This window comes from Barbus barbus, assembly GCF_936440315.1.
Source record: "Barbus barbus genome assembly, chromosome: 11".
In the NCBI taxonomy this organism is placed as follows: domain Eukaryota; kingdom Metazoa; phylum Chordata; class Actinopteri; order Cypriniformes; family Cyprinidae; genus Barbus; species Barbus barbus.
In genome coordinates, this window is record NC_136739.1 from 16,717,809 (window position 1) to 16,732,662 (window position 14,854).

The window sequence follows — 14,854 nt, forward strand, 5'->3', positions numbered from 1 at the left end:
AAACGGATAAGTTACTGAACGAAAACAGGTAATGTTAACAAACGAGACCTTTTAAACTTATCTTCACAACAACTTCCAAACACATTTCCAAGGAAATGATCGTGTTTAAGTTATTGCGCAACCCGCAGACCGTTGGACAGGTGACGAGCTGTGTTTTTATAAAAATGTACCAAACTCTCTTCTATCAGATGTGTTGACATCTGCAAGATACGGCGTTGCTTCGTTTTAAAAAGTGAAAACGACCAATTTAATTCCACTTCCGACCAGTTGAATGTAAAGACGAAAACCAAAGTGCTGAACATGGAGATGCCGGTGAGTGAAAGTTTTGTTTAAGGCGAACATAATATGTTTATTGTTACTTTCTCATGAATAACTTATCTTAGAATGCCTCTCACACTAAGTGCATGATATACACTATTAACTTACAACGCAAATTCATAATAATAATAATAATATTCACACTGAACATCTTCCTTTTTTCCCTTTGGTAAAAAGAACCCCCCCAAGAAACCAGATAACACTGTGAGTCTTTTACCACAGATACAGCAGGTAAAGCCTGGCACTGATCCACTATATCTTTTTAAGTCAAGATTATGTATTCTCAGCCAACAACAGTGTGGCTTGTGACTTTCAGGTTCGGTCAAAACCTCGGTGGCATGAAGCAAGCCCTAGCTTTAGACTTCAGGGACCATCTCAAGAGGACACCCTTGGCTCTTTGCTCTCTAGTATGAGATACAATGCATTTTGATTTATGAAAAACATAAACTATATTTCATTTGCAGTCCAGACTATATTATCTGTGAGAACATATTTCAAACTTCCCTTAAGGAGATGTGCAAGGAGCAGGGGTACATTGGCGTCAGACTCGTCTTCGAGGTCAACAGCATGTGGGGACCAAAGATGGAGGGCTTTCAGGACTTTCTTACAGGCATCGTGGCGGTGTCCAACCCAAAAGGGATCGTGAGAAGTTTCGCAGTGCTCTCGTCAGCATTATTATGTGGGTTTGATTTGCATCAAATGATGACAAACTGTACCTGTCACATACAGTATAATCACTAAAAGAATAATATGATTTCAGGCACCGTGAAGATGCCATTGCTACGTCCATTACAGAAGACAGCACCCCATCCACTACGGGATCGCCTACTGCTGCAGAGAAGGACATTTTGGTGAGCGATGACCTTTTATCTGCATGTCCATTTTAGTTCAGTTTCATTTAATCTCAGATGTGAGGCATTACAATAAAAGGTAGTCATTCCTGTATTAAAACTACTGTATGTTCTTATGCTGTTTGGCCTCAAACATTGTGTCTTGTTTTCTGTCTTTCAGAGGTACTACTATTACATCCGTAATGGGATAGGCACAGAGGACTTGGCAGCCATGGAGGATTCTTGGCTTAAGAATGTTCTTGCTTTAGTCCCAGAACACCTGAAGAGTTTGAGTGGAACCATTGAGGCTCTCTCAGATGAGATGAGAGAGGACTATCTGCTCAGTGTCAAAAAGGCCATTGGTATGGTCTTCTGTTTGGCTAATTTGTACACAGTAGCTTTATATATTTCGGTGGTCTAAAGCAGAGATCATGGAGAAACATTTTTCACTCAATGCCTATGAAAAAAAACTTGTGATGTTTAGTCTAGGTGCTTGTTCCTACAATACATAGCTTATTGTCATTTTTAATAAACAATTGTCATTTTTAATGAACAATAATTTTTAACTGTTAATGAATGAAGGAATTAATTGAATCCTTTTTAACTGTACATTTATTTTAACAGCTTTTCTTACTGTCTCTATGCTACTGTCTAAATGCCATGACCAAGTATGTATGTTGTTGTCCTCTGTTCTCCCCTAGTGGATTTTGTGCTGCAAGACCCCAGAGAGAATCAAGAGCCCAAAGCTAGAGATCTCCCTCCACACAGACAGGAGTGAGTCCTGCTAAATAAAGACAAAAAGAGAGTCTCAGGCATAAAACTGACCATAAGGCATTCTAGTTAATGGTGTATATTTGTCAAAATAATGCAGATTCTTGAAAGTACTTGTTTTCTTCTAAATTTCTATCAAAATTTAGCCTTACATTATGTGATTTGTGAATATGATGTACCAAGAACTTCTGTGGCATTAGTACTTTAAAACTTCATTTAATCCCCTTCTTCTAATCCTTATTATCATCCTTTACAAGATTTGTAATATGCAGAAAAACAGAAGTTCATACCTTTTTTATTTGCCAAAATGACAGAAAGCATTTTGAATGATGATAATATTGTTAAATAGCAACATGAAAATAGTGTTATTGTTGAATTAACTTATTGTTAAGAAAGGCTCATGTTAAAACAAACAAACAAACATATGTATAATGTTTTTTTCAATATTTTGTCAATCATTGTGTATAAAAGCCAGATTTTTTCCCTCTTTGTTTCTTGCAGAATGGAAATTATTCCAAAGCCATGGAATAAATCATTTCTTCAGGCCCAGAAAAGAATGAAAAACCAGCTTCACTCAATCAATCCCACTATGCTCGCAGTACTAGATCTGTGGCAAGTGTCTTTCAAGTAAGTGTCAGATGACCATGAAGACACTGAGGGACCTTTATTTAATTAGTATTATATTATCTTCAAGTACAATTTTGAAAAACTTCTAGGAGTGCACATTCAATATATTAAGTGCACTTCTTCATCACAAAGAGCCTTTTCCGTAATGACTATATTGTCTTGTTCTATGCTGCAGGAAGTTGCACCTTGTTGATGTGGAGGTCTTCCACAACGAGCAGGAATCTGTGGAGTTGTCTGCTTTTCAGCAGTTAGTCAGCAAACACATTGAATATGCCACAGGCATCCTTCTCAAAAAGTAAGCACTCTCAGCTGTTTTCCTGTACTTGTCAATTCATCAGCGACCACATGAATTGATCATCCATTCCAGCTATTTGTTGAATTTTTCATGGATGAAGACAATAACTTGACAATGAATGATTTTGCTTAATACTGAATATCGGGGTATTGAGTTACAAGTTGTCGACAGCTGAACAGAATCCAAATCATTTTCTTAAGCTTAGCAGACTGTACTCTGCAAAAACAATGCAACTCCAATTGTTTCTTTTCTTTCTTTGAATCAAATAGGTGGATACCAGAAGTGCAGCAAATCTGTTGTCTTGGTAGCAAGCGCAAACTGATCCCTAGCAACAGTAGTGTTGCTCAACTGCAGTCTTTCTACAACTGTCTGGCCACGCTCATGACCTACCAGCTCCAAAGCCTGGCACTGGAGTCTATTCAGGACTACACACACCTCATCGCCCAGGACCCTGTAAGATCTGTACCACTCTAAACTCTGAATCTTTTTTCTTTGCACAAATGTCATTTTTATATCACTGTGGAATCTTTTTTTGCTTCAGTGTATCTTTTATTATTTACATTTTGACAGCCTTTATAAATCCTCTTGGCCTGTGAAGTAATATGTTTTTTGTTTTTTTTTACCCACTGAAGCGGTCAGTGCGAGCCTATGAGCATCCAGGGTTTGTCCTAAGGCTGGTGCTGGATCAAAATACTATCAGATTTGAACCTGATTTCAAAGACTTTGAAGTCACTCTGCTAAATGTGTATGACATGATGCTGAAATCCTTATGTTTGATCCCTCGAGTAGAGACGAAGCTGTACTCAGAATGGGTAAACATATGTTTTTTTAATTTTATGTTACATCTCGCTTGCGCTGTGTTGTTTGGTAGCTATATTAATATTAAACGGAACATATCATGAGGAATCAAATTTTCCTTGATCTTTTGAGATAAAAGAGTTCAGTGTACTTGAAAACATACTATGTTTAGAATTCAAAACATCTTCCTCCAGTGAAAACAGACCATTTATTGAAACTAAGTCACAGAGATTTTTCATTCTGAAACAGATCTCATGTAACTTTGGTAATGTATAGATTTCGTATAACATATATATATATATATATATATATATATATATATATATATATAGTTAGTAGGATGTCTAAAGTGGACTATTAAAATAAAGTGTAATAAAAAAAAAAAAGTATGATATCACTTTAACGCTGTTAAAATATTTCCCATAGTTAGGTTGCATCAGCTAAATATCAGCCACTATAACCATACACACTTGTCATTCCTTCAAAAGGAAGTCTTTTCTCTGATTATTGTCACTTCTGTGTTATGTATTTACACATTTATACTCTACTAATTCAAGCCTGGCCCAGAAACACATCATACTCTGAAGCCCATCATCTTGCCGGAGATCCTGAAGGTCCAGCAGGAGAAGATCACGCGTGTAATACGCGCAGAAAGAGCTGAACCTTTGAAGCATGTCTGTCTTTATGATAAGTATGCTCCACTGGTGTCCCAGCAAGCTGAGGAGGATGTTACACAGTTCCTGCAGGAGCAGCACTCCTTCCAGGAGCTGATGATGGAGGTGACACGCTACCAGCAGTTGGCTGATGAGATCCAATACAACACCCTGAAGGTTGATGGTTATTTACATCAGTTGTGCCAGTTCACATTCTAGCAGCCTTTCCAGAATCATGACCAAAACCTTAATTTATTGTGTTCTGTGTTGTAGGTGGTACGTTTGGGCATGTTTGAAGTGCACTCCCATGATCTGGTCCGTGCCCTTGTGAAGCGAGCAGAGGGTCTCATGCAGAAACTGGTCACTCACATGTTGCAGGGTCATCAAGAGTTCAATAGCAAGTGAGTCACTGACACATTTCCAAAACGTTTAGTCAGTAACCTGTTAGTAATCCATGTCACTGATCTCTAGGTTGTGTGAGGAATATGATGCAATATCAAATAAAGCCCTCAGAAATCCATCAAACACACAGGAACTTATGGAACTTAAGGTAATACTGACCTCTATCTCTATCTTTGAACCTGTCTTTGTTTAGTTTCTGTTAACAAACAAAATATTTTTCAGTATATAATTTCCTTTTTGTCATAGGCATATGTGATGAAGGTGGAGGCTGAGGAAATGCCTCAGTTGGAGATGAAGCTCCAGGAGTCCAATAGCAGATTGTGTTTCTTGGTGGATTATGTCACATTCTCACTCACAGACATTCAGCTGAACAGCAAGACCTTCCAGTGTCATGCACGCATGCCTTCCGTCTTTGATCAACACCGCCAGATTAGCAAAGAGAAGACTAACCAGTTCCAGAATGGCCTGAAGGTACTACAGATGCCATATGCACAGACAACTCTAAAACCAATTGATCAAACCAAACATGGAAACATAACCTGCAAACAGACACATTGAATCTTCACACTATGCAACTCTTTGTACATTATATAGTGCATATAAGAACAACAATTAAGAAAAACAATAACGAACCCCCAAGCATGAGCGTTTATTCTATACTTAGCAGCGACAAAACATTTGAAAAAATGTATTTACCAGCAATCAAAACACACACAGAGACACAAAAAGTAAAATCTAAGAAATTCAAACATAAATTCACCAATAACACGTAATTAAAACTCTGCACTTTAATGTTCATTTTGGCACTGCTGCACTAATGCATAAAATAATGTGTGTGTTTTTAAATCGTAGTTGAGATGTGAGAGGGTTGTGGAGGATCTCAAGAGCTATGAACAGCAAGTGGAGGACTTTATGACCTTTGGTGACGTCTCTGAGCTCAACAAATATCTGAAAAAAGCCCAGGCCCTCAATTCCAAAGTGGATTTGGTCATGGAAAAGGTACTGTGTACTCTGGACAAAAGCATTATGGTTTAGTTCACATTCTTCATTAGCAAGGTTTTCATCCACATAATATAATGATGTTTGGTAAATTGCATAAAAATGCTAAATGGAAATACCAAAATGGATGTGTAGGACATTTGTTAGTTGGATTTGTCAAAGAGTTTTAGAGTGCCTCTGAGAATAGCCGCTCTTATCGTTGCACCTGCACAATCAAACTCATTCACTTTCTTATCCATCAGATCAGAGGCTTCAACCAAGAGGAGGAGGCCTTTGGCTGGCCTGTCTCTCAGTACCCACAATGTAAAACTGTCCAAGACCGTCTGCTCCCTTATCTGCGGCTGTATGAGACGGCAGCTGAGTTTCAGAATCAGCACTGTCAGTGGGTGAACGGCCCGCTCTCAGCCGTCAACCCGGACAAAGTGGAAGCTGACGTGGGTAACTATAGCCGTTCCCTGTACAAGCTAGAAAAAAGCTTCCAAGACTCACCCAAAGCTCTTCAAATCGCCACCTCTGTGAAGGGGGAAGTGGAAGCCTTTAAGGAACACATTCCTGTAGTGCAGGTGATGCTTTTCATTTGAGTCACTATCCCAACTGTCCATTTTTGACTGTACCTCTCTCTTATTGGTAGCTGCTGAAAGCATTGCAAATTATATTTAATAAAGAACATGCAAGGGGCTGAAATCTGCTGTGCTTTCTGGGGAATTCTGAGAGTGCAGATTCTATGCTGGGCTGCTCATTAATTATGGGGATGATTTGTTTTGGCAGGTGCTTTGTAACCCTGGTCTCCGCGAGCGCCATTGGGAGGCCATGTCTGCAGTTGTCGGCTTCCCCCTCAAGCCCTCAGAGGAGGATGCCTGTGTGGCCCAGTTTCTTCCACTGCATCTGGAAGCTCACCTCTCTGCCTTTGAAACCATCAGCGAAGGGGCCAGTAAGGAACACGGCCTTGAAAAGGCCATGGAGCGCATGGCTAATGAATGGGAGGGGATGGAGTTCGCCCTCCTTCCCTATCGTGAAACTGGAACCTCCATTCTGTCCTCATTGGATGAGATCCAAATGCTGCTGGATGACCATATTGTAAAGACCCAGACCATGAGGGGCTCACCATTCATCAAGCCATTTGAGGCCGAGATACGGTGAGAGATGAGTGTCTGTGTAAATTTTGCAGTCAATATGAACGTGTATGCAAATATGCAAAGTTTATGCATATTCAATATGTAGGTTGGCCAGAATTATTCACATTTTCTTATAATAATCATTTCTAGAGCTTGATTATTATTGGGCCACAGGCTCGCTAAGAATTTCACAAATGTACTTCTGAATTTCTTGGGGGTTTGTTTCTAAATTTCTAGGTCTATTTACTTATTTATTTAAATCATAATATGTAACTAGGTCTGCAAAATGATAAATCACCATTAATCGATTCAAAATAAAAGTTTGTTTACACGCTAGCCTATATGTATGTGTACTGTGCATATTTATTATATATGTATAAACACACACACATACATGTATAATTAAGGAAAAATATGTTAGATTTATGTTTAAAATATGTATATAAATTATAAACAAGTGTTTACATACAAATACTGTACATACAAATATTTATTTTTAAATATATTCATATAAGTGTGTGTATTTATGTATGCATAATAAATATACACAGTACACACAAATATAGTATGCAAACCTTGATTTTGAATCGATTAATCGCAATTAATCGTTTTGCAGCCCTATATGTAACAAAATGTAAGTATGTGGTGCTGAAATTTTATAGATTAATTTACTCTATAGAGCACTGCTAAAATGTATTTTAGTTTACATCTAATTTTCAGCCATATCTGCTGTAATTTATTTCGTGAGACAATGACAATGATCAAGGCAATTTTACTGGGGCTTATACCTCATTAAAAGGAGTCTAGCTATGATTCTAAATTTGCTTGTGAAACAAGCAGTTTTTTCTCAACAGTCTGGCTGAAAGGTTCTGTGCAAGTTGAGTAACAGTGACATTAGCATTTCCATTAGAACACAGTTTAGTATGGTATGATTACAAAATCTTACATGCATTAATTCCGTGTTGGTTAAATAGCTTTAGTGTCTCGTGATTGATCACATACTTTGTAATCCTGATTTTGAAGCACCAAAATGGAAAAACAGACTGTATCAGTGAGCTCAAATTGGTACAGAAAAGTGCTGGTATTTAGCTATTTGTCTTGCTTGTTTACACTGTGTGTCTGTATGCATGTATCTCAGGGACTGGGAGGGCAAGCTACTTTTGCTGCAGGAAATTATGGATGAGTGGTTAAAGGTTCAGGGTACCTGGCTCTATCTTGAGCCCATCTTCAGTTCCCCAGACATCATGGCTCAGATGCCCGAAGAGGGACGTCGCTTTACTGCCGTGGATAAAACCTGGAGGGACACTATGAAACAAGTCAGCCTGGTGAGTCAGAAAGGCCTACATATGCTGCAAAATATAAAAACAAACTTGGGTTTGTTTATATCTAGAACTGAGGATAACTCTTTGAAAAAGTTCCTGACATATCAAACTATATGAGACGGCTATCAGACACACATCCAAACGCAGTCACTCATCTAGAGACTCTTCAGCAAGTAATTGGCAAGCCCAGTCTTAGTGCTGTGACAGACATCAATATCTGTTGTCTCTCCTCTAAACGAAAAAAAAAAGTCGCCTGGCTGTACCGTCAAATAGGAATTATGGATTTTGTCTGGAGGGACTCAAATCTAGGAGTGTGCGGAAAACAAGGTCATTGAGCATCACGAGGTGTGTTGCCTCCCTCCCCAAAGTTTGTAAAAATGAGTGTCCATAGTTTCAAAAAAACCTCAGCACTTTTATGCTAGTTAAAAGGCATTATCCTAATTCATCACAGACTCTTCAGAGACAATTTTCTGATAGTTGACAAACACTCTCTGAAATGGAAACTCACTATAGTCATATATTCGGTTCTACATGTATCTAAAGCGATTATGTTCATAAGCATGTTGTTGAAAAACAGTTTGAGCTTAATCAAGCTCTAATCAGATAAAACTACAGACTGCCATATCAGATTGTCCACTAGGTGCCTCTCTTCATCTACGTTACCTACAGAGCTGCTCATTGCCTCCAGATTTTATTTACTCTTTTGTAATGTGTTTCTAACTTTCCCCATTTGACAGAAACGGAGATAAACATTCTGTAATTGAATACAGAATTCTGGGTTTCTTTAAGGATGTTTTCTTTTTGAATAATTCCTATACCACTTCACGATTTCCACATTACGAACCGTAAGTGGCTCTTCTTGGAAAAGCAAACACTTATTATTTCAGCTGGAAGGCAGGTGCTTTTGCCTGTTGCTGCTTTACAGGAAACAGCAGTACATAAAGAAAGGCATGCTTATGATATCAGTGGGGTGTTTGGGGGAAACATCAGTGTGGTACATGCAGATCTGAGCCATAAGGGACATATGAAGCTGTTCTGGATCCCGAGGCATGATGCTACTGTAAATGAAAGTGAATGCATTCGTGAAGAAAACGCAATCTAGTAACTGTGAATATCTGGCTCTGTTGAGCAGCCCACCTGCATGTTTCTGCACCCTGTGAAAGGAAGCGGATGATTTTCAGCATTCCTTCATTCAGATGCATTCCGGCAGCACTCACCCTCTCACTCTAATGTAATTCAGCGTGACGGAGAGGGAGGATAATTAAGAGAGTAATTGGCAAAAAACAGCATTGGATGACTTTCATTAGAGTCATCCAATGGTGTCTTTTCATGTTTTAAAAGGGTTATTTTGTGAAGGCTTTGGTTATTAACAACCCCTCATTACTTCCTCTCAGTCCCTGTCAAGAAATCAGGCCTTTTTGTCATCCAAAAGTGATCGTTAAACTCAAATCTCTCTGTGAACGTGAAGTCTAGTCACCGTAGGTAATAGAAAATCAATAGCAATCCGAAAAGGGGAAAAAGCAATTATTATCTCTTTACAGGTGAGGAGCATCTGTCAGGGGTGGAAAGGGAGGGGGCGGGGTATCCAATTGTTTCCTCTCTCTCTAATGAAGGACGTGGCCTTCATACAACCTCTGGAGGAACATTTGAAAATCAGACAGCGAAAGATAGGATGAGTTTTCCTGGTGGGAGACACCTTTCATAAATGAACTCTTTTGTGAAAGCAGGGAAATATGGCTATGAATATCATCTTTTCATCACTAGATTTGTCTGAACTTTGAGGGTAGAGAATTAAAAGGAGTCTGATGATATTTCATTACCCATGATTTTCAGGCTTGTTGAGTTTCTCAACTGCAGCTGAACTTGAAAACATCACACACGGTCCAGAGGCTTCCTTTAGAGATCAGTCTAATATGCCCCGTTACGGTCAAATATGCACTTTACTGATCTACTAAATTATTAGTGGTGCTTGATATAAAAGATAATTCTGATACATACGGTAAGGGATTTGAACAAAACCTTAAGCATTAAACGTCAGGGTGTAATTTGCATTGGCATAAATATCACTGTGGGGCTTGTTGAGGAGATTTGAAAATGGTTGAATCACATAGACTTACTGTACATTGAAGGAAGAACCCAAGCCATATCTAAGAACCAGAATATTGGTGTGACTTGTTGGTGTTATCTTTTGGCTTGGGGCTGTAAGCACACTCTTACAACCTATGAGAGCACCTAAAAACTGCATGCAAATGCCTTGCAGATTGCCTACAACAAACCAAGCTTCACAGCAACACGTTTTGTAAGCCGCAATCATATTTTCTGAAGACTAAAAGTCTAGCTACCCCATATCATTCATTGGAATGTTATAACACATAGCTAAATATTACGTGTTTCTCTCTTAGGACAAGCATGTCCTGGTGGTGGTGGCCATTGAAAAGATGCTAGAAAAGATGAAAAGCAGTAACGAGTTGCTGGAACTCATTCTCAAGGGTCTGAATGAATACCTGGAGAAGAAGAGACTCTATTTCCCCCGCTTCTTCTTCCTGTCCAATGACGAGCTGCTGGAGATCCTCTCAGAGACTAAGGATCCAACCAGGTACAGGGGAGCTTTTAAAAGTACTCAGTAATGACAGTCTGATAGATTGGCTGATATTTGATCATATATTTCAAAATTTTGCTAATAGCTGTATCAGTGGGCAATTGATTTTTTGTGAATTTTGAGTAAATAATGTTGTGTGAATTACTTCTTTTACTTCACTTAATTATATTCACCAATTTTAAAAGTTTGGGGTTGGTACGATTTTAATGAAAGAAGTCTCTGATACTCACCAAGGCTGCATTTATTTATAAAGTAAAAACAATAATATTGTGAAATACCATTACAATTTAAAATAACAGTTTTTTTTATTCAGTATATATTCAATTATTCTTGTGATGGCAAAGCAGAATTTTCAGCATCATTACTCCAGTCTTCAGTGTGACATGATCCTTCAGAAATCACTCTAATATTCTGATTTTATGCTCAAGAAACATTTCTTATTATTATCAAACATTGGAAGCTGTGATCTAGTCATTTTTAAGGATTACTTTAAGGTGTGCGTGTATTTAAAAGATTAATTTATCTAAAATGAAATAATTTATTCTTTCCAAAAAAATAAATAAATAAATCTTACTGACCCAAACTTTTGAACGGTAGTGTATACAGTATATTGGCATTGTAACTGTCATCAGCAATCATGCTTTCTGAATGTAAGTATAGGCACTGACCATCAAAAAAACCCATACTGGTCAACTACTAGTGATCATTCTGCTTGATCCATTTCTACCGGTGCAGTTACAAATGTTCCTGAAGCTATAGGAAGTGTCAGGATTTCTGTGGATTTGCACTTTTAGCTTGAGTTACAGTAATCTCACACTTTCTCTATATCCTCAAAGGAAAAGAGGTTTAAAGGAGACATTTCTGGAAGCAATGGGATTCGTTTTCAAGTCTTCTGTTTTCAATATTCTTGCTGTTTGGGATTCGCGTTGTTGATAGATTGCTTTATAATAAGGCCAGGCTGTGTGACTGAATGTCAGAAAGAACTATGGTAGATTACTCTGTGCTATATCAATTATTCAAAAAACCTTAAGATGATGCAAGTTTGGGTCAGTTTTTGATGTGCGGTGCTGCTATGCTTTCTTTTACTGAATTTTCATAAAGAATAACAGTGAGTGAAACTGTATCGCTACAACTCACACTCTGAAGTTTTACATGGTATTTTTATCCTATAGCTTTGACTAGTAGTATTTATTGGATATTAGTAGTTTCAAATTGCCACAAAGACCCAAGATTTCCAAGGGTTTAGTATATGAAAGAATTTTCACCTTGATGAAGAATGTAGGCTGAATGTAATTTACTGTAACATGAAATAAGAAACACAGCATTCACTCTCCAGAGCTTTAATCTCAAACCTGTGATATTTATGAATATATCTTATGTTTTCACATAGCCTACTTTGGCATGACTCCCAGGGCAAATCCAACTGATGTTACGCCGCCTACCTAACCACTGCTGCCTACATAAACATTTAGTATGTGAGGCCTCAAAAGGAACAGGGAAGGACAAATGAAAAGCAATTTAGCTTCACCTCGCCCTCGGAAAACCCAATTTGAACCCCTTAAAACCCAGTATTTACTGAGGGAATTTAATAATACACCTGTGACACTCTGGCCTAGTTTCTCTGCTGTGGCTCTGCTGTGCAGGCTCTTAACGTATAAGCAAATCTTGTTATATTTCACCCCAGGTATTTGTTTAATGATGAATGATGATGCCTTAAATGCTGGTTCAAATTGTACAACTATGGGCTTTTGGTTTCACAAATTAGGAATTTTGATCTTGGCTGGCCTTGCTTTTCTGCTCTATTACCAGTTCTGATCACCTCTCTCTTGCTTTCTTTCTCTTTATTTCACCCTTGCTGTGTCATTCTCATTCGTCTTTTGCGTCTCCCACATTTCTATTATATTTGAAAGGAAATTCCAGTTTACAGAAAAAAAAGAAAGTAAAAAAAATCTGAATTGCAGCAGCTGTTTTGCTGAAGTGGGTATCACAAAGTAACGGAGGGTGGAAGTGATAATGAATGAAGAGGGTGGAAGTGATGAATGATAATGTCTGACAGTGTTACACATTTGAGAATTGCTTTTTCTCTGAACCTCAGATTTCTAAACATCTAGGTGTTCCTGAAGCATGTCACCTCAAATGAAATATCTAACTTGTGTTGGAAACGGGCAATAGTTCACCGTTGGCTTTATGTTCCAGGGTGCAGCCCCACCTGAAGAAGTGTTTTGAGGGTATTGCTAACGTCGTGTTCACTGACGTTTTGGACATCACTCATATGAGGAGCAGTGAAGGAGAGGTGGTGGAGCTGCTGGATATCATCTCTACATCTAAAGCTCGTGGGCAGGTGGAGAAATGGCTCCTGGAGCTGGAGACTGGCATGCTCCACTCCATACACAAGGTATAGAAGTGTATGAACTTTGGATTACTGATTGGCAAAATAGGAAACAATTTAATTGGATTTGATTTACGGTAGTTTAGTCTGGTTTGTACATTAATTGTTTCTGTTGACAAATCCTTTGCACAGGTAATTGCTTGTTGTGGCTGTACAATGACAGTTTTTGGTTTTTGAGAGAGAGTTAATAATACAGTGATATACAGTGCCTCTAAAAACATTCACCCACTTTGGATTTTTTATATTTTTGGAAGCACTTTGAAGCATTAGGGCTATATATTTAATTGTTTTTTTTGTACTTATGAATGCAAAATCTTTTGTAACATCAAAGTGAAAGAAAATGTTATTTAAAAACATGCATAATGAACGCAAATGTGTTTACAGCCTTCTTTTCAGACACGTAAATTTCCTCTCCACACCACAGAATTACTTAGTTTTTTTCAACTGCTTACACACAAAATCTTTACTTGTCACACAATTTCTGAAACCAGAACCACACACCAAATCTGCAAAACCATACTCTAATTCTAAGCCTTTGACTCAGTTATCAATTTAATAAAACACTTTTTGCAAAACACAACACACAATTCTTTATGTAACACACAAAAATCCAACAGGAATTACAGTTTTTCTCGATTGCTAAAACACTATAACTAGGTTTTTGAACTAAAATTTCAAAACCATAACACCATTTTTTAAAAATGCACACACATTTCCTTAAACTATAAACACTATTCCCCTGCTTTGACACATGAGTCAGATTTGGTGAACTGTTCCTGCAAAACTCTACACACAAATCCCTACATTTCTCAGTGCTTACACCATGTGGTCATTTAGAAAGCACTAGCATTCAATATTGTTCACTCAAGTCTGAACAGTTTGAGCAAAATTTATCACACACATTACTGTATGTTGTATATTGATTGAAAAAGAATGGATATGATTCACTGTTACACTTTTACTAGTGGTTTGACCAAATAAATAAATAAACTTTACAATGTCATTGTGAAATAGAAAAGAAAAAGAAACTTGGGCACAAAGGTGAAAATAAAAATTAGAAAGTCCACTGTCAGAATTTGTAATATTATGGCAAAAGTGTTTGCAAATGTTTGCTTTTGAGATGTGTTTGTCATATTTTGAATGCAGTGCTTCAATTTGCAAGCCATATGCATTTTGCATTTTGTGTGTGCAATTCTTGGATTTGTGTGTAAAGTTTTGAAAAAAGAAGCAAAGTTTTGAAAATGTGTGCAAACAGCTGGAAAAAAAAATGTAACTAATGTCAAAATAAAAACATTCAAATCTCAACTTTATTTACCTTAAAAAATATGGAACTCTAAGAGGTAAAATTTCAATTTAAGATCATGGTTACAAGCTATAACTAAATCAAATCTGAAAAAGTTAGAGTGGATCAATTTCACGTCAGTCTTCATAGTCATGTCTCTGCCGTTCTTTGAAATGTAAAATGCTAACAGCTCTCTTGATTCCTGGCTGTCAGGTGATTGGAGAGGCGCTTGAAGCATATCCCAAAGACCTAAGGATCAACTGGGTCAGGGCCTGGCCAGGTCAGACAGTGCTCTGTGTGTCACAGGTTTACTGGACAAAGGACATTCATGAAGCCATTGCGAAGGGACCAAATGTATGTTATACATATATAATCTTTTATTGCACAGCTCTGTGGAATACTTCGTTGTTATTGGTGATTCATGGCATTCTACTATATATTTGTGCATAGTGAC

General features: G+C 37.8%; 1 protein-coding gene across 1 annotated transcript in view; it reads left to right on the forward strand.

The window, feature by feature from the left end:
• dnah7 (dynein, axonemal, heavy chain 7) overlaps window positions 1-14,854 on the forward strand; it is a gene marked incomplete at its 3' end in the record, with an annotated part of 74,158 nt that continues 59,304 nt past the window's right edge. Inside the window, exons 1-22 of the mRNA XM_079428839.1 lie at window positions 1-312; window positions 496-549; window positions 635-725; window positions 829-997; window positions 1,079-1,169; window positions 1,330-1,510; window positions 1,850-1,922; window positions 2,421-2,546; window positions 2,722-2,841; window positions 3,111-3,294; window positions 3,474-3,653; window positions 4,197-4,469; window positions 4,566-4,693; window positions 4,764-4,842; window positions 4,941-5,165; window positions 5,547-5,693; window positions 5,936-6,256; window positions 6,462-6,829; window positions 7,947-8,133; window positions 10,533-10,726; window positions 12,926-13,124; window positions 14,614-14,754. Coding sequence (XP_079284965.1) covers window positions 301-312; window positions 496-549; window positions 635-725; window positions 829-997; window positions 1,079-1,169; window positions 1,330-1,510; window positions 1,850-1,922; window positions 2,421-2,546; window positions 2,722-2,841; window positions 3,111-3,294; window positions 3,474-3,653; window positions 4,197-4,469; window positions 4,566-4,693; window positions 4,764-4,842; window positions 4,941-5,165; window positions 5,547-5,693; window positions 5,936-6,256; window positions 6,462-6,829; window positions 7,947-8,133; window positions 10,533-10,726; window positions 12,926-13,124; window positions 14,614-14,754 — 3,543 coding nt within the window. The 5' untranslated portion in view covers window positions 1-300. The remainder of the gene's footprint in view (window positions 313-495; window positions 550-634; window positions 726-828; window positions 998-1,078; window positions 1,170-1,329; window positions 1,511-1,849; window positions 1,923-2,420; window positions 2,547-2,721; window positions 2,842-3,110; window positions 3,295-3,473; window positions 3,654-4,196; window positions 4,470-4,565; window positions 4,694-4,763; window positions 4,843-4,940; window positions 5,166-5,546; window positions 5,694-5,935; window positions 6,257-6,461; window positions 6,830-7,946; window positions 8,134-10,532; window positions 10,727-12,925; window positions 13,125-14,613; window positions 14,755-14,854) is intronic.